Below are 26,154 nucleotides of genomic sequence, written 5' to 3'. Positions count from 1 at the left end.
CTTATTTTTTTTAGTATATTAAAAAATACCCATAATGGTTTGACATAAGCTTTAAGAGTGATGACAAATGCCAAAAGTCTTACCCAGTAAGTGAAAATGACGACTCATACATTTATCAGATAAAAACATTGCATACGAATATACTATGTCGTTTTAAAAGATTAAAATCTTATCCATTAAATTAAATGAGATTGTTAAATTTTATCAATAAGTACTTACCAGATAAGTAATATTCAGTAAACGTTTACCTGGTAAGCGTTTAATAATCAGTTCCTTATTTATCATTTTAATTATAAAAAAATATTACTCGATATCATAAACGAAAAGTACGTATTTTTGTAGATATAACTTTGGAAAAAGAACCTTGAACTGATTAAAACCATTTGCGCCCACAGTGGCTAAAAGCTCAGCTCAGATCCATCTTCATACAAAACCCTCACTCCTTCCCTGTTCTCAAATCCACCTGCAAACATTTCTCCAAACAAAAATGTCTCATGATCATTCCGATTCCGTCTTCGCCAACATCACCCGAGCACCTGAAGATCCTATCTTAGGGGTATCTATTCCCTCTTTCTTTCTTGATTTTCAATTTGAATGTATTTGCATCTATATCGATCCATCCATCCATCGTTCATCAAACTGGAATCGGGATATTGGTGATCAAATTCATATCATTTACTGATCAACAACTAGATTTAGATTTCGAGTTTTTATTGAAAATTTGTTGTCAGTGATCAAGTTCTTCACGTAAACATGGTTTTAGGTTTTTCAATCTTGTGAAGGTGATGATAGTTTGGGAAATATACTGATCATCCACTATTTCCAGATTGGGTATTTAGGGTTTTACGGTTTTTATCATAATCATCCATGATAGGGCCATCTGGTTTTTGTTTTCTTGTATAAAATACTCAAGTTTTTGTCTTCAATGATGGGACAAAAAACAGGTTACTGTTGCTTACAACAAAGATTCAGACCCATCAAAATTGAATTTGGGTGTAGGTGCTTATCGAACTGAGGTAATTTGTTTGACTAATATTGTTTATCAATTTAATTATGATTTTCAGAATTTAAATAATTATTTAAGTTTAAATTATTGTTGGGTTGATTGGCATTGATAGGAAGGAAAACCTCTGGTTCTGAATGTAGTAAGACAAGCAGAGCAAAAGCTTGTGAATGATCCGTTAAGTGACTAAATTTTATGATTTAATTTTAATTCCTGTTTCTTGATCTTCAATGTTATAATCTCAAACTTTTATGTGATATAGGTCAAGGGTTAAGGAGTATCTTCCCATTGTTGGACTTGCAGATTTCAATAAATGTAGTGCCAAACTCATTTTTGGTGCTGATAGGTAACAGTTTTCTCATCTTGGTTGTGTTAAAAGATAGTCAATATCTTGTATGGTAAGGGGCTGTTTGGTTGGTTTTTCATTAGGTCTTGTATGGATAAGGTTGTCAGTGGTTGGTTTTCGATTAAGTCCTGTATGGATAAAGTTGTTTGTGTAGACAGATTGTGTGGATTAATCTGTCGGTATAGATTGAGAAGGTTTTTGTTTGGGAGGTTTTTTTCACATACGGAAAAAGCGTGATTTTTAATTGGGAGGAGCAGTTTTGGAAAAACTTGGCTTCCTGCATAAAGCTCCCCCTAGAAGCTTACTAAATAAGTCACTTTCTATATCATTAAGCCACTACCAAACTGTCATGGATAGCTGACCGATTTAGCTATGAGTCTCGTTAAGCTGCTAACAAACAAACCTTAAGTTAAATATGTATTGCATGATTGATTGGGAGTTAGAGATGCACAAAAAGCCCAAAGCCTAGAATCTTGGTTGGGCCAAGTTCTTCTTAGAATCCCGAAAAATCCCGATCTGAAAAGCCCAATTAGGCTTACATTTAACTTAAAGTCCGGATGGGGCTGAAAAAGCCCTAGCTGGTTTTTTTCTTAAAGAAAATGGGATTGGAAGGCCTGGGCCCAGACCCAAAAAGCCCGGGCCTTTTGCATCTACCAAGCATGCTTAGGTGGTCAGATCCCCAAGTATGTGATAGTAATACGGCATCGTTTTATTGACGTTGCAATGTATCCTATGTTCTTGAAACTAGGGCATAAAAATGTTAAGAGAAACCTTGAGACTTTATTCCCAATTTTTCGTTGGGAATCATAAATTTTAGCCATAATGGTTGAGATTATACAAGCTGGAGTTCAGTTCAATGATAAGGTTCTAAAGTTCCCAGCCATATGTAAAAACTTGTTGCAACTTGTTGACTTATGATCCCACGAAACACTAATGCACTGGATCCCATCAGAAGTCCGAAGATGGACACGCTTAGGCAAGAGTAGTCCCCAGATGTTCTTTCTGTGCACCTCCTTATGTTTTTAAATGGGATGATTATAAATGAACCCTCCTTCTACTTGCTATTTTGGACACCCACCCTGTTAATTTCCTTCACATACATCAACATCAAATGTGTTTTTTCTTTTTACATTTTCAAAGCTTCGATGTGACCCAAAGCTGGTCCAAACAGCAACACCCGAATCAGTATTCACTTTGTAGATTAGTGGGTTAAGAAGAACGTACCTTTGAATTGCACACACAATGGTGAAACACCGTTTGACTAATTACTGTATTGCCCTTGGAACTTTGGGAGAATTTTCAGCTCAAGTTTCCCCCTTCTCCATCTATTCTTGCAATATTTTAGAAAATGACCATCTGGCTGCAAAAGTCACAACGTAACTGGAGGTGCTAGTACTTCAAAGCTATCATTTGTCATTCTTAATCTGTATTTGTTTGTGATATTATATCGATAGAAGAAACTTCAAATGAGAACCATAATTATTTTGAGAACATGAAAACCAACTAATCAACTATTTCATGTATTATTTATGATGAATGACCCTGAGTAATCATATTATATCATGCATTTTTATCATGAATATTTATCACAACATTCATCATGAATAATAGTTGGTTCTCAGGTTCTCATAATATTTACGGGTCTCATTTGAACATCCCCCTTCTTTCAATAAGCCAATTAGCTAATTGATTTCTTATTGATAATAATAGCCCTGCCATTCAAGAGAACAGAGTTGCTACTGTGCAATGCTTATCTGGTACCGGCTCATTGAGGGTTGGTGGAGAGTTTCTTGCAAAGCATTATCATGAAGTAAGCAAGTAACTTTATTTAAATTTCTTATTCATTCCCTCCATTTTCATTTGCAAAATAATAGTGAGATTTATTATGGAAGTTCTAGTTGATCTTATCTGAGCCCGAGACCCTACCTCTGTGTGGGATATACTGATCAATCACCATGTTTTTATCAGCGAACGGTATACATTCCACAACCAACATGGGGTAACCATCCAAAAATCTTTACGTTAGCAGGATTGTCAGTGAAGTCATACCGCTACTATGATCCCGCAACACGTGGGCTTGACTTCCAAGGTACAAGAAAGATAGTAGTGTTCGTTATGGGTATTTAACTCCGAGAAGAAAACTTTTGGGCATTCAAGATAGGCAAAGACTTTTTTTCGTATCTAGTGTGGCAAAGACTTTCTTTTTCTCGATCAACGTAACAAAGACTTATTTTTCTCGGTCAACGTAACAAAGTTTCAAAATTTCCTATTTTTTACTCATTTTGATGAGTAACCTGCGGATTTTGTAATGTTTGATGACATGGATGTCAAGTTTATCATCCACTTTGCCGAACCCTTCCGTAAACGGGTATCCTCATCATCAAATGTTACAAGATCAACAGGGTACCTGTCAAAATGGCTGTAAAATAGGAAATTTTGAAACTTTGTTACACCGATTGAGAAAAAAAATTTGTTACACTAAATAAAAAAACTTTGATGCATTTTACCTTTCGGGATATTAAATTGATGTTATTTATGAACGTGCGAATAGGACTTCTGGAAGATCTTGGTAATGCTCCATCGGGAGCAATTGTCCTCCTTCATGCATGTGCTCACAATCCCACAGGCGTTGATCCGACCATCGAGCAGTGGGAGCAGATCAGACAGTTAATGAGATCAAAAGCATTGTTACCTTTTTTCGACAGTGCATATCAGGTAAAATAGACGACTGAATTTTGGCTCTTTTGAATGTTCATGTTACTAAAAAGGGCCTTTGGCCTAGCGGTACCTTGTAATCCAACCTTCTTTTAGGTCAACTGGTCAAGGGCTCAAGTCTCACCAGAGGCGGGAAGTGTGTGTGAGTTTAATTTGCCATATATAAAGGTTATATTTATATACTTCGCCATTGGGCGTGTAGCTCAGTTGGCAAACGGGCAGAGAGACTCTGCTCAAATACACAGCGGGTTCAAGTTCGAATCCTGCGGGAGACGGGCTTGAACCCCTCCACTAGGGTCAGCCACTTGAGTCAGTTCTGAAATGCCTCCTAACATGTGGTTCCTAGGGGGCGGGTTCCATGTGGGGCCGGTCAGGGTTGTCGGTACTCAACCTTTTGCTCAAAGATTATTTACTTCGGAAAAGGAATTCTGTGCAACCAGTAATCTATATTTTCTTTAACTCAAAAGGCACAGATTTCACTTAGAATTTCTTTTTTTTTTAGGGTTTTGCCAGTGGCAGCCTCGATGCAGATGCACAGCCTGTTCGCATGTTCGTTGCAGATGGTGGTGAATGCTTTGCAGCTCAAAGTTACGCGAAAAATATGGGACTCTATGGGGAACGTGTTGGAGCCCTTAGCATTGTGAGTTCCGTTTAATTCTGTTTTGCTTTCGTAGTAATTTGAGTTTTATTCAATAATAAAAGTAGAAACCGCGTTAGCATGTTAGAGCGTCTCCAACAGTTTTCTTAATAATTTCTTCAATTTGGAGAAGGAAAAATAAAAAATCTACAAAAAAAAAGTTATTTCTAACTCACTTTCTTCCTTTTGGAGATTCCGGCATTATTATATTATTAAAATATTCAATACAGTTAATACCCACCAAATTAATTTTCAGCATTTAATTGGTGGGAACAATAAAAAAGATATTTCTCTCTCTACCAGCATTTAATTTTGGTGGGTTCTCCAAGTTTGCAGATTTTTACCCTCGCTCTCCTACTTTCTCCGTTTTGAAGAAATTTTGGAGGATAAATTGGAGGAAAAAAAAGGATAAAAACTCCAAAATCTCCATTTTCTTCATTTTGGAGAAGCTGTTGGAGTCTCTTAGCCACACTAAAACTACTTCAATTTGTTGGAGTTTATTTTAACAAAAGGGAATTAATCTAATACTAATGGCATATTATAATATATATATATATATATGTGTGTGTGTGTGTGTGTGTATAGACACCCAAAAATTTGTACGACCTTACAAACCAATTTTCATGTGTTGTTTCACATATGAAACAACATGTGTGAAAATAAAGTGTGTTTCTACAATGTTGTTTCAAATGTGAAATGTTTAGCAGTCCTAAACCTCTCACATATGAAACAACACTGAACAAACACTGCATTTTAGATGTTATGAAGAAACATATGAAAACTGTTTTGTAAGTTTGTACAAATTATCGAGTTCGTAAGAGAATGGGACTCTAAATATATGGAATAACCTCACTCGATGAAGTTACTTTTGGTTGCAGAAAACTAATTACTTATTTCTTAACTGAAAATGAGCATATTTCTTCAGCTCCATAATCCTTCCATGATATTATTATGTCTGATAGAAGCCAATTTAACAGGTTTGCAAAACAGCCGATGTTGCAAGCAGGGTAGAGAGCCAACTTAAACTTGTTATTAGGCCAATGTATTCCAATCCACCTCTTCACGGGGCATCTATTGTTGCAACTATACTCAAGGACAGGTACCCGTCACTCTTGAAAACCTACAAAGATTTCCATCTCGTATTATCAACTATCTTTATTAGGGTCGTAATTGCTGAACTCGTTAGAACTTGATATATGTTTTCTATAGTAATTTGTACAATGAGTGGACGGTTGAGCTGAAAGCAATGGCTGATCGGATCATCAGCATGCGAAAGCAGTTATTGGAGGCCCTACAAGCAAAAGGTAAGGCTCTTGTAACAAAAAGAGGGCAAATTGCATGAAAATGCAGCGTACGATACTCTGATTCCTATTTTATGTAATTTAGTTTCATAACCTTTATTTTGGTACCTTAGATGTGATTTCTATAATTTTTAGACCAAAGTATGTTACACAATAGAGGAATCAGACCAAAGTATGTTGTATTTACATGCATTTTGTGATGAAACCAGGTACCTAAATGTTTGAGATTTCATATCTGAGGTACCAAAATGAAGGTTTTGAAAGTACCATATATAACATAGGAATTGGATCAAAGTATTTTGCATTTTCATGCAATTTGCTGTACAAAGTAGTGACTGATAGTATTATGAGGCTAAACTTGTTCCTGGTTTTAACTTGTGGCAGGAACACCTGGTGATTGGACTCACATTATAAAGCAAATTGGAATGTTCACATTCACTGGACTAAATGCTGAACAAGTTGCTTTCATGACGAAAGAATATCACATCTACATGACTTCTGATGGGTAAGCATATATGATATAAGAGGCATGTTCATTTGAGAAACATGGGAACCAAATATTCATAATGAATATCACAATATTTGATTTCTCAGCTCACAAAGTATTTACGGTTCCTAAATGAATTTTCCTCTTATATAAATCTTTCAACCCATGTATGGTTATATAACTTCATAACTTTCAAATGAAGTTATATATAAGGTCAGGTTTAGGGGAAAACTGCAAAAAAATGAAAACTGAGGAACACCCTAGTAACCATTCATCTGGACGATATGCACATATGCTTACAAATAATTTGTAGGCAATTTATCTGGCATGCACATGTGCATAAAAACCAAGAAACAACTTTAGTTACTTGTATGCACATGTGCATGCCGTCAGATGAATGGTTCCTAGGGTATTCCTCAGTTTTTCATTTTTTGGAGGTTTTGTGCTGAACCTCCCTATATATATATGTATATATATACATATATATCAGTGTTTATCCAACCATTTCTGTCATCTTTTATGCAGGAGAATCAGCATGGCTGGTCTCAGTTCAAAGACTATCCCTCATCTTGCTGATGCTATGCATGCTGCTGTTACCAGTATGGCTTAAACCAACTCTACTTGTTTGCCTTTCTCGTTTCGCACCATATCTTGTAGAAACTTTAAACAAATTTCTTTTCGGGTTTGAAGTTCAAGCCACTTTTTTAAGGCTTTACACATTTCTTTAAGCCGACATGCTTACAACCTAATGTGAAACTTGATTCACATTACATAAAAGAAGTTCACTTTGTTTGCTTAGTTTCTCTATGAATTGTTTCAATTTTGACTACACAAATATAATATTCATATTAAGCAAAAGGTTTGGAGACTTAAAGAGAAACCAAATGGTGTACAATGATTCATTAGGAAGAATAGTTTCTAGTCCTTTGGAAGGGTTGGAATATATTTACATTTAATGGGCAATGTTCGTTCTACTAATCCTAGTTTTAGTCTCTCTTAATGGCGGACCGTTGGGCTTCTTAATCCATAAGCTTCTAGCTTCTCCATATATGAATTCTTGGTTCTAGATATAATCTTGGCTGATTTGCTATGATACTTCTCATTTTCCGTGTCTTCTGATTTAGGAGAGATGCTTTTTGTTGTCTCTGTTCCTTCTTGATCGACACTCCACCCCATAAAATCTGATAGTGTCCTAGATGTAGGTGATCCTGTAGGCGTGTGACCTGGACTCTGAGCGGTTGTTGGATCAATAAATGCACCCAAGGATACCCGTGATGATGTTGTCCTCTTGTTTGCCGGCAATGATGGATCTTGTGCCATATTGTCGGCATATAGTACGTCCTCGATGCGGTTCATCACTGTGTTTGCCAAACTCTCCAACACACGTGAATAGCTCTCTAGGATGGCATGACCGATATCCTACATAGATCCAAAATTTGGAAGCTAAGTTTACCTTTTAAGTGACTGAACAAGAAAACAACAAGGGAATATGAAAATTTATTTCTTGTTCATACTTAATGGTACTCTAAAACCAAAGCAAATGGACCCCGTAAATCCTACTCGAAAGCAGGGTTGGGAGAATGAGATGTACGTAGACCTGATCTCTACCCCAAAGAGTAGAGCATTTGATCTTGTGAAGACCCCAACTTGTGCAAAAGTGTGAGCAAGCAAGTAGCAGGTATATACTTTATTGTACTCTATTTTGCTAATCTCTAGCGAGGATTGAGGAAGTCCAGGGAATTGTTGTTTCAAGAGGAGTAAAATGGTTTCTACTCGATCTTCGAAGAGTTCTCTTTTCTCCAAGCGTACAGATGAACTCCAAGAAGATTTCGAGTCCTTTTGATGCATCTTTCTCTTCCATATAACTATAGAAGCTTCGATTTTGTTCTTGAGATCAAGCACGTTTAGCTCCGATGAGAGATCCATGGTTGATAGAAATTGCATTGGGTCAAAGGAATCGACTGTAATGCTCTTGTAGATTGAATCTCCAAGGCTTTCTCTACCGTTCTGTCGAGTATAGAAAATTAGAACCGTCAGTAGGTGTCCTAAGATGTTATCAACGAGAACATAGATCTCGCTTGGAAAAGAAGGGTAAGAGCTCATTTAAGCCGTTCTTTCACCGTTCGTAATTGTAGTGGAAATTAGAATCAAACAAGTTTCTACCCCTCTGTTCCACACGAGAATTCTGTTCTTATTGATCTCATTTTAGGGGTTGTTTAGTTGGTTTTCCATCAAGTCCTATATGGATAAAGATGTCTGTTTGCACTAATGTCTATATAAATCGAGAAGGTTTTTGTTTGTAGAAGTTCTTTTATAGATGAAAGGAACATGTTCTTTAATTGGGAGGGACATGTTTGGAAAAAACTTGCTTTCTGCAAAAAAAGCTCTTCCCTAGAAGCTTACTGAATAAACCACTTTCTATATCATTAAACCACTATCAAACAGCCATATATAGCTTGCCGAATAAGCTGTGAGTCCCATTAAGCTGCTAAGAAACAAGCCCTTAGTTGCTCTGGGATTATACTTGTTGCGTATCTAGTTGTACCCGTAAGAATTTTTCAACTTTACCTTGGGAAGATTATCAATGTAGTTTTCGGGGATCTCTATTTCTGCAAGAATTTCGGCGTTGATGGCCATGGAAGCTTTCAGAACTTGGTTGACACAGTCCTTTTGATATTGCATCCATTTTCTTGATTCTTCGGAGAGCCCTTCTGGAGGAACCTTCACCGTAGGTAGCCACCATTTGTCGCTTCTCTGAACACCTTTCTCGGATTCATCTGCATCTTTAGACACATACCAGAATTGTTTCTGATCCCTGAAATTGTCTAGACAACCCTGGATCATATAATCATATGATCATCTCGATTATCCAAAAAAAAGCCGAAAAACTGTCAAAAATGACATGGGAATTGAATCATTACAATGAGCATCGCATCTAGCTTCTTTAGAGCGGGGATGTTGATGCGCAAATCTCCTCTTTGTTGTGTCGTCATAACCTGCAAGATAGGAAACCGTATAATTATAATATTTTGAGGACGGTGAAGTGAAAGTTTGAGGAACATAAAATAGGAATGATAAAATGTAAAGATAGATGTGTATTTGATGTTTTAGAAGAGAATTAAGTTTTATTTATTAGGTTATATTGGTAAAATATAGGTCTGTTCCACCTTGTTCCATGGGGGTGGAGGAACATAAAAGTCTTGTCAAACATGGAACAACGATCTCTGTTCTGTCAAGTGTACCAAACACACCCTCATAAATCTAGTTTTCTATCCATATGGGACGTGTTGCTACAGATTAGAACACCCGTACCTCCATATTTGATCCATCTTTTGCCGTTTGTTGAGAGGGGGTGAAATCAACAATGCAATCAGTCACGGCTAGGAGCCAACTGACTTCTCGCCTCCATCTCTTTTTCCTATCTTCCGGCATTGGAGCCAGTTTATGTTGCTCCCCGAACACAGAAGCTATAAATTTCAGAAAGAAATATGAATAAAAAATCCCTAAATTAAACAACTTCTTAGATGACGAAAAAGAAGATTACCCGCCAGATTTGTAATGGCATTTGATAAAGCCAAAGCAGACGAAACCCCTTTCCCGCCACCCGACATATCTTCTCCTAAAAGCAGCTTTGCATACCTTTCCTTCATCTGCTCCAACTCTGCGGAAAAGACATCAAGAATCCGTTTTCACCGAACTTTTGGTGGATTATAACATGATATTATCAAAAACTTCTGTTTTCTGGCAAATACCCACACAGATTCCTCATATTTGGTGAGGTTTGAATCTTTGACCTTCAGATACTGCTTGGCCAACGACCCTTTTTGGTTGAAATTCTCAAAAACTTGTTTTTTCCCAGAGTATATAATATTTATATCTGACATGCCCACACAGATTTCTCACATTTGATGAGTTTTGAACCCTTGACCTTTAGGGAGGCTAGGATTTACCTGACCCGTTGGGTTGAAATTTATAAAAAACTTACCGGCGTGTTTCTCTTTAATCTTGGAAACCCGATCATCGATGTTATCTTGTTCGTCCATTGTTGTCGTTCCTTCCGCTTTAACAACTTGCGAAATCTTGCTGATTGATTGATTCTTATGGTTTCTGGAATTGCAATAGAGAATTGCAGGAGGCCATGATTTCAATTGTCAGAAAGTTCTTGAGAAAATGGAGGAAAATGAAAACCCAAATTTGTTGGAAATTTATGAAAAGTTGGTAGATAAAAATTTGTTTGTTTGAGCTTTTGAACGTGGGGTGCATGTTCTTTTTAGAGTAGTTTACATTTTTGGTCCTTATGGTTGTCACCAGTATCAAGTCTGGTGTCTATTTTAAATTAATTACAGTTTTGGTCATTGTGGTTGCTGCTTTCTTTCGGATTTGGTTCTTTTGACCGACTTCCGTTAGAAAAAAGTCAACTAACTCAAGGGCCTTTAGCTCGTTTTACATCTTTTGTCTATTTCAATTTTGTACACTGAAAAGGTCATTTTAGTGTTTAACTATCGAATACCGGTTTATCAATTTTGTCGTGCCAGTTTCTTTGATTGCTTTGCATGTTGTGATTGTGTACAAAAGTGAAAAATATATGAGGTCTCATGTTCAAATTCAAGGAGGAATAAAAATCCTTTTGTGGCCACGGAGGTTCAAATGCGGTGACTCCGAGCTATCTGCAAAACAGATGGTCGCCCTGAGATTAGTCGGCTTGCATAGCGGGTTGGATATTCAGGTTAATAAAAAAAGTGAAAAATACGTAAAGGCCCTTGAGTTTGACTGATTTTTTTAACAGAAGTTGGTCAAAGGAATCAAATCTGAAAGAAAGTGGCAACCGATCAAAGTTGTAATCAATTTAAAATAAGGACTAGAATTGATACATAATGTCAACTATAAGGACCAAAATTGTAATTTACTATTTTTTTTTATATAAAACAATGGATATAATCTGAAATTAGAGGGGCTTAAATCCAACAAAATGTGAAATTAGAGGGGCTTAAATTTTACAGCAGGAAGTTTGATACCTTTGGGGTTCTAATGAAACAACACATATTGGAATGGGAGACCATTGTATCGTAGGGCAAGAGATCGGCGACATACGGTTCGTCCTCGTTCATCGAGGAATGGACGAGGAACAACCTCTTCAGCGTTCGGAGGTTTTTTCTGGGAGACGAACAGTAAACTTGGAAAACTGGTACAGATAAGAAGGATCTGACTATTTAACTGAAACAAATCATTGTGACGATTCCTACAGATGCTAACGTGATATGATTTCAATCAAGTACAAGTAAACGGCTGGAGTAACTATGACTATGACTTTTTTTAGGTAACCAAATGTCTCGTCATCTAATTAATGACGCACAAGAACTGATTTGGGATTCCTAACATCCTTGTCTAAACTGATCAGACTAGACCGCTTTATTGTGGTCCGGTTTGACAGGTTTGGTTAGTTGCTGCCAAACCGCTTGGTTTGGATAATTTTATAAATCGTTGTTGCGGTTAGGTTTGTGGTTTGAGGGGTTAAACCGTCTAAAACGGACCTTGACAAGTTTTATTTTGTACTGTCCCGCGTACCAAACCCTTGTGACGTAAAGACTACGATGAGCTTATTGTGTTGGTTCATCTAAGATGGTTGTGATTTATGAGCATCGTGATAGAGACATTGAACTCGTTTTATAACTACTTGATGTTTTCACGACTAACGTTACGATTCAAATACTTTATAATATAACTAGAATAGTACTTGTGCAATGCAGCGAGACACATCTCGATTTTAATGTTATACTTTATTATTTGTCTATGTCGATGTTAGAATACGATTTTATGTGTTTTTAAGAAAACAATAATGATTTTATTTTTGAATAAAATATAAATTTGAAGATATCATATAAATTTTTAAAAAATATATATCAATATTAATATCAAATCAACTATTTAAAAGTTCTCATCTTTTATGAATTACTTTAATTTATTTTTTATTATAATTTAATTTAAGTTTAATAACGAAATAATTTGTTTTAGGTTTAATAATATAACGTTTTATAAATATAATAATTAGGTATTCTGTTAGAACTCAATTATTATTCTAATTATATTTTAAAATTTTTATATTTAAAATGTTATGTTTATCTTGTATTTGATTATGTTTATCTACAGTTAGTTATACGAATTCAGATATGGAGCTTTAATAAGTTGTACTTACGCACAATCTACTTGCAATATTTAGTTTTAAGTAATATGTATTAATAAACAGTACTTTACACATAAAAAAAATGGTTTTTAGAGTTTTTGTCAAATACTTTATAATATAAATATCAGTTAAAAATTATAGTAAAATACATCATATAAGGATTTCACTAAGAATCCATTGATATACAAGAAATAAAAGCTTCACCACATCTTTAAAATACAATTTATAATTTGCTTTTTGGAGAAAAAGAAATCCATCGAGAACAAAAAGGGATTGATCAATGAATTATTCCTCCTTTTGCTTTTTATTCCCTTTCTTTCTTAAAAATTAGTATCTGAATTAAGAAACTCAGGGGGCATTTGGTTCACATAATGATTTATGAAGGAATAAAATCTGTCAAAAAAAATTAGAATATAATGAAATTCAAATGAAACTGAATCAAATTTGACCATGTATTTTGTTTCATTTTATTTTTTTGGTCTCTATCGATGTTATAATATGAATTTATGTGGTTTTAAGGAAGCAATAATGTTTTTCTTAATAAAATATAAATTTGATGATATCATAAAAATTAAAAAAATATATAAAAGTTCTCTTTTTTTGTGTAATTTCTTTAATTCAATTTTCTTATTATAATTTAATTTAGATTTAATGATGAAGTAATTTATTTTTTGTTTAATATAAAGATAATAACTAAGTATTCTGTTAAAACTCAATAATTATCCTAATTATATTTCAGATTTTATATTTAAAATAAGAATTTTATTCTGTATTTGATTATATTTGTCTACAGTTAATTACACGAATTTAAACATGGAGCTTAATAAGTTGTACTTACGCACAATTTACTTGTGATCTTGAATTTTAAGTAATATGCATCAATAAACAGCACTCCATATATAAAAATTGGTTTTTAAAAGTTTTTGTCAAATACTTTATGATATAATATAGATATGTTGTAACTATTTTCTTACATTATAAAAACCAGTATTACTAAAAAGATTTATCGTTAAATAATTTATTATTTACGAGTAGTTGTGTCTTTTTATAATATCGTGGAGTGGAATAAAAGTCAATTCCAAACGAAAAACACAATGAAAGAAATAAAGACTCGAGTCAAAGAAATTATCGTTCCAATTATTCCGTTAAATCCTGCAAAAAAAAAAAACGCTGAGTGAACGATTACACCAACTCGTCTTGGAAGGAAAAAGAAACCGACGATCGAGTTTTATGGTTAGGGTTGAAACACCACTCGAAACCATGACTGACGGGTTCTTTCTGAAATCCGTTAGAATTAACTCATTAAAACAGTCAAATTAATTCTAATCCCTCGGTTAATTTGTCCAGTTATCTTGACAAATTTATAAACGGAATTCTGTTATATCAACTTCCTCCGACAACAACACGTCTTTTTCACAAAAGACGTTTCGTTGTACTTTTCAAAACTCGATTCCAACCCAGGTTTTCGCTAACCAAGTTGGAATTCCAATCGAAGACGTCAACCGATCAAATCGGATCGGGTTTTTTTTTTATATATATTTTAAATGTGGGACTATAAATAATAATAAATAAAAATAATCCAATTTCTTAAATGATTTGGTGAGCCAACTGCGTGTGGGGCCTACATAAAAGGGTCAAAGCATAGATTTTGAATAACGTCGGTGATTTGGCGCCTTTATCATTAACGGGGTGGAGTATCCAAATGAAAGTTCTAATTTTTAATGGGCCAATTGGGCCCATTTGGACGGTGTGGGGCCCACAATAAATATTTCACTTTTTTTATCATCTAACCCAAATACAAATAATTAATTACTGCCCATGGCCCATATCATAATTTGAAATTATTCAAGATATAGAATAAGAACACCTTTTCAAATTATCTGAGTTTCATTAGGATACAACCTTTGAATTGTTAAGAGTTGAATCTTGTTTGGTAAAAAATGTCTCTTAATGGTTTTAAAACTTTTTAAATGATTTTGTATCTTGGGTCTCCCTTAAGCATTCAGCATCCTAATTTTACTTTTAAGAATTACCAAACAATTATATTTCATTTTGTATTATATCGTAATAGTCTTTTAATCATTCTGCACCAAACCATTCAGCAACTGCCGAAATAGCCCCAATGACAATTTCTTTAATTTAATAGAATCTTTTTAAGGGATCTGGATTTTGTGAAATGATTTATGATTTGAAGTATTTGGAATCCTTAGTGCCTTTGGGTTATCGAAACTGGAATGAAATTATATTATGTTATTTATAAATAATTTATAAAATTAATTATTATAAAACAAGTGTTTTTAACATATTTTAGAACATTATTACAAACAAATTTTATGAAATTCCACAAAAGACCACAATTTTAGTTTCGGATTTTTCTTTAAACCAGATGCAGGATTAGAATGAAATCCAAATCCAACAAAGCAAAACGGACTCTAAAAGTAAGGGGCCGTTTACCAAACAATTACCTGGTAAGAGCTTAACGATTAAATTTAACACTATCATTTACTTATCGGCTAAGATTTTAGTCTATCAAAACGGTATCGTATGTAACAATTTACTCAGTAGGCACTTACCGTGGTAAGAGTCGTCGCCCTCACTTACCGGTAAGGCTCTTGGTTCTTCTCTCGCTCTTATCGGATAAGATTCTTGGTTCTTATCATATTCATCTGATATGGTGATGTGGCTTGATGTTCACTTACCTGAGTAAGCGTTTAGTAAACGACTCCTAACATTCTTTTCCACAACAGTAGTATTCAGATACCCGTTCCTTTCTGTAAATTTACATAAAAGGATATAACAAACGTATACTGGTTTGTAACATAAAATACATTTTAAGCTTGTTTGTCTACTCTTATTCTCAAAACTTGTTTTAGTTTACCAGTTTATGTACGATTATACATAATTAGAGACCTCCATAAATACCCATTAAACCATAGTCACAAGTAATGTCTTCCATACCCAGTATTAATTGACAGTAAATTTATTATACTTCGACCAGTTATAATTACAGTATTTACAAATACTGAGTTGTTTAAACTATAAATATCTGATATCATTTAATTCTATTAAAGAAAAGGGTGTTCAAAATTCAAAAATTTATGTCCCAAAAAAACATGTTAATTAATAAAAGCAAGAATTTTGAAATTGATGTGTAACAAACATTTATAGCTCCACCCCAATTACTAAATTTAGACCAACAACACTTCTTGTGACCCCATTAAATTTTAAACATAACTTTTTGGAGTAAATTACGATTTTGGTCCCTAACGTTCGTAATTTTTAAGGGATGTCATCTTTAAATTTGAAAAACGTGGATTTGGTCTCTAACGTTTATTGATTCGTAATGGTTTGGTTTATCTGTCTAACGATTGTTAACTTTTATTTTTAAATCCAATTAAATGAAGGGTATTTTAATCACTTTTTCTTTTTTTTTTGTTAAGCTGGATATTCAACCCGCGATGCGAGTTGACTAATCCCAGGGCAACCATCTTCCTTGCTGATAGCCCGGAGTCATCGCATTTGAACCTCCGTGGCCACAAGGGGATTTTTATTACTCATTGGATTTGAAAATKACTAATAAGAGACAACCTCTGAATCATTGTTTACTTCTTAATAGTTTTATAAAGAGACAGTCTCTGAATCGTTAAAAGGTGAATCTTGTTTGGCAAAAAAAGAGTATGTCTCTTAATGGTTCTAAAACTTTCTGAATGATTTTGTATCAGTGTCTTCCTTAACCATTCAACGCTCTAATTCTATTCCAAACAATTTCCAAACAATTATATTTCATTTTGTACTATATTATGAGAGTCTCTTAATCATTCTGTATCAAACCATTCAACAACTGTCAAACAACCACTAAATACCCCTTATTTAACTAAATTCAACGGAAGATGTCAATGACCTTAGACAGAAGGACCGAAACTGCTGGGAACTGATAAACGTGAGGGACTAAATCCGAGTTTCTTAAGAAGAATATCAGTTGAAAATGGTAAAAATGATCAGGGACCAAAATTGAACTTTACTTTTTTCTTTTATAGTTTTTTTATTTTGAAAATAAATTTTATAGAATTATAATATTTAATATTTGAGTGAATAAATATAGAATTTAAAAGGATATGAATTTGAAAAAATGATGGGAAGAGATTGATTGATGTATAAATATTAAATGCATGCATGCATATGAGTGTTGTACCTTCTCAATATTCAAAGTTGGAGGTATCTTTAATATATCAGAGGTCCCACCTCTACCTCTTACACTATATGCTATATTATTTGAATCTTACTTTCATATTTATGTATCTATAAAATGGAATAAATAACTATACTTTTTTATTTTAATTAACAAATATTTATACATTTATGATATTATATAAGGGTTGGGTTCACATGAAACCAACTTGTTTACACTTGAAACTTTACAACAAAACGTTATGAAAGAAAAAAAAAAGTTGAATTTTCACATCAAAAACACTGTGAAGTTTCAAGTGTAAAAATGTTGTTTCACGTGTCTCATGAAAACAATTTTGTCTCATATGATTCCAAGTCTCTCTCTCTCTCTCTCTCTCTCTCTCTATATATATATATATATATATATATAAGGTTGGGCTCCTGTGAGACCAGACTGATTTCGTGAGACATGTAAGACTACTTTTTTGCACTTGAAATTTCACAGAAAAACACTGTAAAAGTAAAACAAAATTGAACCTTCACTGCAAAAACACTGTGAAGGTTACCTTCACAGTGTTTTTCAATGAAGTTTCAAGTGTAAAAAAAATGGTCTCGCAAGTCTCACGAAAACACGCTGGTCTCACGTGATCCCAAATATATATAGACTTGGGATCATGTGAGACCAAGAGTTTTTCGTGAGACCCATAAGACCAATTCTCAATCCCTAGATTAGATCTACAATCTGAACATTCATAATCACAAAATTGCTACATATATATAGATTTGGGATCATGTGAGACCAAGGGTTTTTCGTGAGACCCGTAAGACCAATTTTCAACATCTACAATCTGAACATTCATAATCACAAAATTGCCACGAGACTTCTCAATAATCACAAAATTGTCACCGTGCAAACTTTAGACCATTAGATCATTAATTTATAAAGTCGATCAATGAACATAAATTGATCTTACAGGTCTTATAAAAAACCTTTGATCCCACGTGAACCCAACCCTATATATATATATATATATATATATATATATATCAAATTTGACACATTTGATACCTATTTTTATAGTTGTAAGCAAATCCAACAAAAACCAACGGTTAAGAAAATGGACTTGTTCGTGCTCGTTGATGCTCGTTTGTTAAGATGACAAATGAACGTAAACAAAAAATTGTGGATGAATGAAATTAAATGAATGCATATAAAAGAATATGAATAATTCAATACATAAAAAGAGAGTTTATGTCAGCTATAATATTTAATCTCAATTTAATACAAAGTTTAAATCCAAGAAGAAATAAAAATCCCCTTGTGGCCATGAAGGTTCAAATGCGGTGACTTCGAGTATATCTGTAAAGCAGGTGGTCGTCCTGAGATTAGTCGGTTCACATAGCGGGTTGGATATTCAGGCTAATAAAAAAAATTAATCTCAGTTTAATGCAAGTCAATCACAATTGGATGCAATTTTGTGGATGTATAATTGTGTTTTTAGGGTTTTTTTTAGATAATTAAGGTTGTTAATTATGTTTAAATAACTCATAAACTTTTAAAAATCCATAATTAATTATGCTAATTTTGGAGGGCCTCATAAGTCATAATCACATGCCATGGAGCCAAAGGCTAATGATTTTATCACATGAAAATTTGATTTTATTAAAATAAATTAAAAATTAAATAATCCGCGCTTAAATAGAAAAAAAAAACGTAATTCCGAATAAACTTTTATGTTGTTTAGACGTCTTTAAGACTTGTGTTTATATACTGAGTTGGATACCACATCACTCGTCACATCAGCATGATAACCGGTTAATTGAGTACTTAAATGTTTAAAACTTTACATCTTAGATACCAAAATGAATGTTTTGGGAATACGTTACCCAAAATAAGAATAAAGTTAAAGTACGTTACTTTTTCACACAATTTGCCCTAATTTGTAATTTACATTCATATATGAATCTTCAAATAGATTTTTTTCCAGATTTTTCAATAAATCATATGATAAACTTTTTTTTACATTTTCACAATATTTAACCTTATTATTTAAATAAACTCCTGTAAAAAGTTCAATCAAATATGATTTTATCGCTAATAAAACTTTGATTTTTAAGATCCTTAAAAGGTCATGATTTTTTTTTATTAACTTAACTATCCAATCCGTTATGCAAGTCGATTAATCTTATGACAACCATCTGTTTTGCAGATAGCCCAGAGACACTATATTTGAACCTCCGTGACCACAAGAGGGTTTTTATTTCTTATTGGATTTGAACTTGGGACATCCTATTACTTTTGACTTTTGGAGTCAAGCTCAAACAAATCAAGCACCATCCTTGTGGTTAAAAAAATGTCATGAGTTTCGAGTCATCTATCGGGGATTTTCAAGGTTGTTCTTTAGGACTTCTGAAATTAGTCGAAATGAGCACAAACTGATCTGAACAACCATGATTAACAGATAAAATGGTTTTATCCATTTTCATAACTTTGATTTAATACCAAGAAGAATATAACAACAAAAGGTATAATTTTCTTGGGATACCCATGAAAAATAAGGGCTCTGAAATCATGATGATACCCATGAAAACATTGATCACAGATTTCCTTAAACTTCAATTATTGCTCACCATCTCTTTTAACAATTCATATTATCTGCAAAACAAAAGTAATCACACAAACTCTCCCTTTCCTTCCTTCCTTCCTTCCTTCATCTCGCCATTAAAACCTTCATCAAGATTTCTTGCTTCACCTGCAAACTTCATCTGTTCATCCATGGCGAAACACCATCATCATCATCATCTGAAATCATCCACTTTCTAGTCTCGATATCATGAACTCAACCTTCGAACCCCATTGAAGACCCATTTCCATCACCATCTTCTTCAATCTTGAAATCTTTGTTTGGTGGATTACTACTGTGTGTTTATGTGTGTGTGTGTTTTTTTCTTGTTTTCTTATCGTTTTCATGGTGGGAAAAGGGGAAAAACAATCGTATTTAACAAGAGAAAGTCAAGATTCACTTGCCCTTTTGTTCTTCTCGTGTGGATCTGGGCTGCTCTCTTTTCGTTTTCCCACTACCTAACTTAACAGATTCCATGTGAGAAACTTAATTTGGTGTCAATTAATGCCATCATTTCACTCTATTTTTCATCTGGGTGTTCCTTTTTATCCATTTTTTCTGCACATTTGAAGATAGAATCATCTGGGTGTTTCTTTTTAGCCATCTTTTTCTAGATATTTGAAGATAAAACCATCTGGGTGTTTCTTTTTACCCATTTTTTCTAGAAATTTGAAGATAAAACCATCTGGGTGTTTCTTTTTAGCCATTTTTTTCTAGAAATTTGAAGATAGAATCATCTGGGTGTTTCTTTTTATCCATTTTTTCTAGAAATTTGCAGATAGAATCATCTGGGTATTGGTCAATGGTGATTCTTGCTGTCTGCTAGCAATTGAACACTCAAACAGGTACTCATTTTACTTCAAGAATTTAACCTAAATTTGCTTACATCTTTCTTCTTGGCTTCATCTTTAGATCTGTCTCTATGTGTAGAGAGATATTTGCATTCTTTAATGGCGGCCAATTGATGATTATTGATCGTATTCAGTTTGCTTTTGTCTTGACTGCCATGAAGCCGGACAAATTCTCTGAATTTTGTCTTTTTTTGTTAGAAAATGAGCAACAAATGTACCCCAAATGGGGATTTTTCTTAATAGTTTAGAAAGTTTCTGACTTTTTCAATCTATATTTTGGGTGTGAATAGAATATGCCTCAAGGAAGCCTGAGATCAGTTGTGTACAGATCATTTGTCACTTGTGAAGATCCTAGAGGTGTAATTGAAGGAAAGACGATTAGAATATCGAAAGCCGATACTACAAAAATGGGTTCTCGAGGATACGAAACGCAGTCGAAGAATCCGAAAGAAAAGGAGAAGATGTCATTTTGTAAAACACCATCTTCCTATCAGCTTGTTGAAGTAAACAATGGAGCTCAAAAGCTCAACCAAGCTATCGATTCTTGGTCTAAAGGGGCTAGTTTCAGAGGTCAGCCGAAAGACATCGCGAAAGATTTGCTAAAAGGGGCTCTCAATCTTCAAGAATCTCTCGTTATGCTCGGCAAGTTGCAAGAAGCTTCGTGTATGGCTAGTTCGAAGAAAAAACAGCCTGAGAAACCAGAAGTTGTTGGCGGAATTGGTTCGGATCGGTTTGAAAGTTTTCGAAATCACGATACGGGTTTTCGAAATCAAAGAGATGTAGAAAATGGGTCATCAAGAGATTGTTATGCTGAATTGAGGGAAGTGATTAGAGGTGGGCTTTCAAGACAAAATCTTTTGCCAAAACATGAAGAAGGTAACAGTAAATTGCAATTGTCTCCTGATATAGCTTCAACGAGCTCAAGTCGATCTTCATCGATGGTGTATTCTACTCATGAATTCACTTCTTCCGAGTCTTTTTCATCGCGGGCTACGGAGGAAAGGTCGAAAGGATCAAACTTGATTGCAAAACTTATGGGATTAGAAGAGCTCCCTTCGAAAATGGTTCCTTCTAGTCCCGGAAAACGGTTAGATAGTAGCAAGACGAAGCCACTTTTCGATATCGACTTGCCAAATGCGAAGAAACCGCAGCCTTTCGGTCAAAAATTGGATCGAGAACAGATGTCGTTAGATAAAATCATCGAATTGATGCAATCTAAAGGACTTCTGAGAAGCAAGAATCGTGAAATCAAACCAACCAGCGATTCATATTCAGAGAAAAGATTCAGAGATGATGTACCGCCGATTGTTTTGATGAAACCCCAACGTTTAGGTCCCGATAAAGCTGTGAATAATCAGAAATCTAAAGCGAATGTGAATCCCATCAGAAAGCTTCATCTAGAAAAAGCAAAAGCCGAAGAAAAAGCCGTCAAGATTAGCGGGAAATTGGCTTCTAATAAGCAGAAAGCTTCTGTTTCGGTTATGAGAAAACCAGAAAGAAAGCAAGAAACGGAGAAGAAGATAGACAAGATTCAAAAGATGGCACCGCCACCGGTTAGGAGAAAACCAGTAATAAACTCGGTTTCTAGAAGCAGTTCTTTGAAGCAAGCGAAAAGTGGTCTCCAGAATCCCGTCTCAAAACGAACATCATCTCCAGGTTTATCGAATAATTCTAGTAACCGAAAGAAGAACTCGAAGATTGCAAAGGCGGTAAACGAGCACTTGCCCACGACTGTGAGTTCTCTCGAGTTTTAGATACGAGAAATGAGATGATGAAAGTAGAATTTGATCCTAATTTGATACATGTTATTGCAGATTCATGAAGTTTTGCAGATTGATTCAACTAATGTGAAAGAACCCGAGAACGGAGATTCTGAAGTTACGATCAAAGGTAAAAGACGTATCTAAATATTTTGAAAACCATGAAAACGAGTGATTCATGAATCATTTATGAAAAAACATATCTAAATATTCATTATGAATATCATATTATTTTCATTATTCATTATGAATATCTTGTATTAAATGTCATGTATTTTCATTAATTATTCATGATATTCACTTGGAATATTTATCAAGATATTCATTATGAATAATTCATTAATAGTTGGTTCTCACGGTTTTCAAATGAACATGCCCCTATAACTGTAATGCTTCATTTTGCTAACAAGAGATTAATTTTTCCGATGTTCTTGCTTCACTAAATTCACGGTTTGATCTCCCGTCTGTACAGAAATCGACAATGCGAGACAGAAATCCATCTGTGAAGCTCCCGAAGAAGATTCCCATCACGTTAACAATTCCGTTACGGTCATGGATCATCCCGAAACTAGAAACAATCGCGAAAAAAGTAGCGTTCCCGATATCCAGGAATGGAAAACTAGAATCTTGCAAAACATAACCCGTTTTCAAGATTCCGAACCGGCCAGTTTCGAGCTTTTCCACGACTGTGTAAACGAGTTTTTCGACCAAGAAAACCGACGGCATTCGAACCCATTCCATCAGACCTCCGTCATAAAATCAAGAATCTGCGTTTCTGCGGACCAGTTGACGAGGGAGATTGTGAACGGAGTCGAAAACTTAAGAAACTACAGTAAGATTTCGAACGAGAATCCTGAACGGGATACGGTTTCGGGATTGTTAGAAAGAGATCTATCTTGGAGTTCAATGGGAGGGGTATGGAATACTGGTTGGAAAGATGGTTGTACTCTAGATGAAGTTGAAGAAGTTGTGTTAGATTTGGAGAAGATTCTTTTGAGCAAATTACTAGATGATATGCTTATGGAACTTTCTAGAAACTAGATTTCTTGTTTTGGACTGTAATTCTAGTAGATATATAGAAGTTATGTAGATAAATCTAGAGTTGAAATCATGGTATAACTTGTAATTTATTCGGTAAACGTTGTACATCGTGTTCTAATATCTCAAAAATCTCGGAAAAATTTGATGACGTCGTTGTTCTAGCTTGGGTTGGCGATGGAGTTTTAACGTACAGTACAAAAAAATGGGTTTTATAGGACACTAAATATGTCTAAATGTGAGAATAAGATGTTTTATAGGACTTGAGTTTACAGTTACGGGTGCTCAAAAACCCGACCAATCCAACGCGAAAATAACCCAACCCGAAGCAACCCGATGTCTAATCGAGTTGTAAAATTATCAAACCGTAGGTATTGGGTTGATATTAGGTTACTATTATTTGAACCCAACCCAACCCGATGAACCCGGTATCCTTTTATTTCTTGGATTTAATATGATTGTTGAATTTCTATTGATATATACATTAGACAATTACACTATCATGTATGCTTTTCATAACACATATTTTCAATCTATTCATATCTCTATATAACTCATTCATATATATGTTGAGTAACTGTGAACATATATATATATATATATATATAAATTGAGAAAATTAACTGAATTCATATATGTAAGAAATATGGATAAGTTGTATCAAATGATTGATGATGAAAAAGAAATTATGAGTAGAGAAATAACATATTCAAGGTGTACGAGTTGGGTTAGGTTGTACTTTGGTTTGGATTGGGTTGGGTTAAGATTTTTCCAAACCGCAAGTATTGGATTGGGTGGTTCAAATGTTTTCATATGAACATATCTTTTTATACGACAGTTGTTTTTATAGAACGTTTTTTTCTCCAAATAATGTCATAAAAAGACTAATATATGTTTTCTTTCAAAATTGTTCAAAAAACCTTGTTATCGCCTCCAAAAGCATCATATCAACTTATTGTAGCACATTTACATAAGTTGTCTATTTGGTCCTATAAAATAGTCTATTAGGATATTTAGACATATTTGATATTTTATACAACCGTTTTTATTGTACTGACATAAAGTACAATCACAAGATGCCTAAAACAAAACATGTAGCCTCCGTTGGAGGGGGTGCCTTAGAGTCCCATATTGGTTAGACTTAACTATCTCTTTTGAAGAGTAATCTAGTGGGGTCCACATATTCTTCATGGTATCAGAGCCAAAGTCTACTATCTAAGACATCTTTGCTCGAGACTCGATACTCATGGCATCTTTGCCCATCTAGCCTCCGTTGGAGGGGACATGTTAATTAGAGTGCTATATAGGTTAGACTTGACCATCTCGTTTGAAGAGTAATCTAGTGGGATTTCACATATTCTAACATGGTATCAGAGCCAAGGCCCACTGAAGAGGCGTATTAGAGTCTCACATCAACTAGACTGAACACATTCTCTTCGATAGACCTTGGAAACCCCTTCTCTTTCTTCTTATCGGCTCTTTTAGTGGGGTTTCACATATCCCGAGATCGAACATGACAACAACATATAAGAAAGAAGAAAAGAAAGGTACCTTCTTGATGTGGGCAACAATGGAGAATCCATGGCATGAACCTTCATCTTCAATGGCATATGGGTATCCTTCACATATGCCTTCCCTTCCAACATAATGAGTTTCTTGATTATAGCCTTAAAAATCAAGATTCTTGATTTGCATTTATATATATATATATATATATATATATATATATATATATATATGAGTAAATATTGATTGGAAAATAGGGACCATAAGCATCACTTTCATCGTTTACCGAACACGAAATTAAGGCGTAGTCGTGTATAGAAAAGGTCGATTGGTATTGCATTGGTGTGAAAGCACGTTTGTTGTTTTTCTACACATATCGATCTTTTTGTTCTACACGGTTTCTGTCTTTCATCGGGAGAGATACGTAAACCGACGTTAATGCGTGTGGACTTGAGTAAGGATAATACTATTAAACTTAATTTATTTTAAAAAAATGTAAGTAAAGGGCCTTTGGCCTAGCAGTATTGTAACTTTTGGCTTTCTAAAAGGTCAGAGGTTCAAACCTCACCAAAGATAAAAAAGGTGTGTGATTTGTTGCATTTGTCGTAAATAAATGTTATATACTTCAAAAAAAAAGTTGGTTTTATAAAGTTCAAATTTGTATGTATATAATTATAAGTTGTAATAGTTGTGCAAGATAATAAAAATATTGGATTAATATATTTGCATATGAATATATTCGTGATTGAAAGTTTAAACTTGATTCTTATTTTTGGTAACGTACTTCAAAACTTCAATTTTGGTACCTAAGATGTAAAGTTTTAAACAATCAAGTATTCGGGTAAACGGTTGAAGCATTAACCGGTATCATGTTGATGTAGTGAGTGTCGTAATATCCAACTCGGTATTATTTGCTGACGTGGTTAGTGACATAATTTTTTTTTATCTAAAATTAGTCTTCAACCGGTTATCCGGATACTTAAATGTTTACAACTTTACATATTAGATATCAAAATGGAAGTTTTCAAAATATATTATCTAAAATAAGAATTAAGTTAAAGTACGTTACTTTTTCATGTAATTTTTCAAAAAAATTAATATAAGTGTCGGAAAACTTTCCAAATTTTCATTCTTATTGTCCGCAAAAGGGTAATATGGAAATGTTATAAAAACGGAAAATTTTATGACACTTTATTTTATGATGCAAATGAGAAAAAAAATTGTTGAAGGGCCAAACATAAAATTTGATGGTTAGTTAAAGGACCATTAATGTAGTTTTACTTTTATTTATCGAAGTAAATTACTTTTTGAGTCCCTATAGTTTGTTAAATATTTCAATTTTTGTCTCAATAGTTTAAAATTTTCAATTTTCGCCCCTATGATTTGTAATACATTGTTATTTCCGTCCTTAAAGATTACAATTTATTGTTGTTTCATTTTATGGTTTATAATTCCTTAATATGTTGGTCCCTTTTACTTAAAGATAAGAATTAGTTTATGGACGAAAATAACAATAAATTATAAACCATAGAATGAAA

The 26,154-nt window shown here is 34.0% G+C and overlaps 3 protein-coding genes across 3 annotated transcripts; 2 read left to right on the top strand and 1 right to left on the bottom strand.

The window, feature by feature from the left end:
* The first annotated feature begins 382 nt into the window (after positions 1 to 382).
* Positions 383 to 7,288, top strand: LOC112516562 (aspartate aminotransferase, cytoplasmic). The gene is made up of 12 exons (XM_025123676.1): positions 383 to 556; positions 945 to 1,016; positions 1,119 to 1,180; positions 1,266 to 1,349; positions 3,060 to 3,159; positions 3,318 to 3,438; positions 3,901 to 4,064; positions 4,567 to 4,704; positions 5,679 to 5,800; positions 5,911 to 6,005; positions 6,387 to 6,507; positions 7,015 to 7,288. The coding sequence occupies exons 1-12, from the start codon at positions 488 to 490 to the stop codon at positions 7,097 to 7,099; spliced, it is 1,233 nt and encodes a 410-aa protein (XP_024979444.1). The 5' UTR covers positions 383 to 487; the 3' UTR covers positions 7,100 to 7,288.
* Positions 7,289 to 7,485: 197 nt separating this feature from the next.
* LOC112516788 (rho guanine nucleotide exchange factor 8-like) lies at positions 7,486 to 15,626 on the bottom strand. The gene is made up of 9 exons (XM_025124021.1): positions 15,581 to 15,626; positions 15,370 to 15,441; positions 10,744 to 10,755; positions 10,034 to 10,156; positions 9,802 to 9,956; positions 9,411 to 9,485; positions 9,058 to 9,324; positions 8,176 to 8,496; positions 7,486 to 7,908 (listed from the first exon to the last, which is right to left on the bottom strand). The coding sequence occupies exons 1-9, from the start codon at positions 15,624 to 15,626 to the stop codon at positions 7,486 to 7,488; spliced, it is 1,494 nt and encodes a 497-aa protein (XP_024979789.1).
* A 5,845-nt stretch (positions 15,627 to 21,471) lies between these two features.
* LOC112516831 lies at positions 21,472 to 23,261 on the top strand. Its single transcript, XM_025124064.1, has 3 exons — positions 21,472 to 22,045; positions 22,127 to 22,202; positions 22,545 to 23,261. The coding sequence occupies exons 1-3, from the start codon at positions 21,494 to 21,496 to the stop codon at positions 23,111 to 23,113; spliced, it is 1,197 nt and encodes a 398-aa protein (XP_024979832.1). The 5' UTR covers positions 21,472 to 21,493; the 3' UTR covers positions 23,114 to 23,261.
* The last annotated feature ends 2,893 nt before the right edge of the window (positions 23,262 to 26,154 follow it).

Source organism: Cynara cardunculus, assembly GCF_001531365.2.
Source record: "Cynara cardunculus var. scolymus isolate 2C chromosome LG 8, CcrdV1, whole genome shotgun sequence".
Classification (NCBI taxonomy): domain Eukaryota; kingdom Viridiplantae; phylum Streptophyta; class Magnoliopsida; order Asterales; family Asteraceae; genus Cynara; species Cynara cardunculus.
Note: the sequence above shows the minus strand (reverse complement) of the source record. Positions and strands in the feature narration are given on the sequence as shown.

Bases quoted from the DNA above. Each gene is read 5' to 3' on its own strand.
- LOC112516562 (XM_025123676.1), top strand. From the start codon at position 488: ATGTCTCATGATCATTCCGATTCCGTCTTCGCCAACATCACCCGAGCA. The intron at 4,065-4,566 runs GTAAAATAGACG...TTTTTTTTTTAG, and splicing joins TTTTCGACAGTGCATATCAG to GGTTTTGCCAGTGGCAGCCT. The intron at 6,508-7,014 runs GTAAGCATATAT...TCTTTTATGCAG, and splicing joins ATCTACATGACTTCTGATGG to GAGAATCAGCATGGCTGGTC.
- LOC112516788 (XM_025124021.1), bottom strand. From the start codon at position 15,626: ATGGAAGACATTACTTGTGACTATGGTTTAATGGGTATTTATGGAG. The intron at 9,325-9,410 runs GTAATGATTCAA...TATATGATCCAG, and splicing joins AGCTAGATGCGATGCTCATT to GGTTGTCTAGACAATTTCAG. The intron at 7,909-8,175 runs GTATATACCTGC...GGATCTATGTAG, and splicing joins GCAAAATAGAGTACAATAAA to GATATCGGTCATGCCATCCT.
- LOC112516831 (XM_025124064.1), top strand. From the start codon at position 21,494: ATGTCGTTAGATAAAATCATCGAATTGATGCAATCTAAAGGACTTCTG. The intron at 22,046-22,126 runs GTGAGTTCTCTC...ATGTTATTGCAG, and splicing joins ACGAGCACTTGCCCACGACT to ATTCATGAAGTTTTGCAGAT. The intron at 22,203-22,544 runs GTAAAAGACGTA...CCGTCTGTACAG, and splicing joins TTCTGAAGTTACGATCAAAG to AAATCGACAATGCGAGACAG.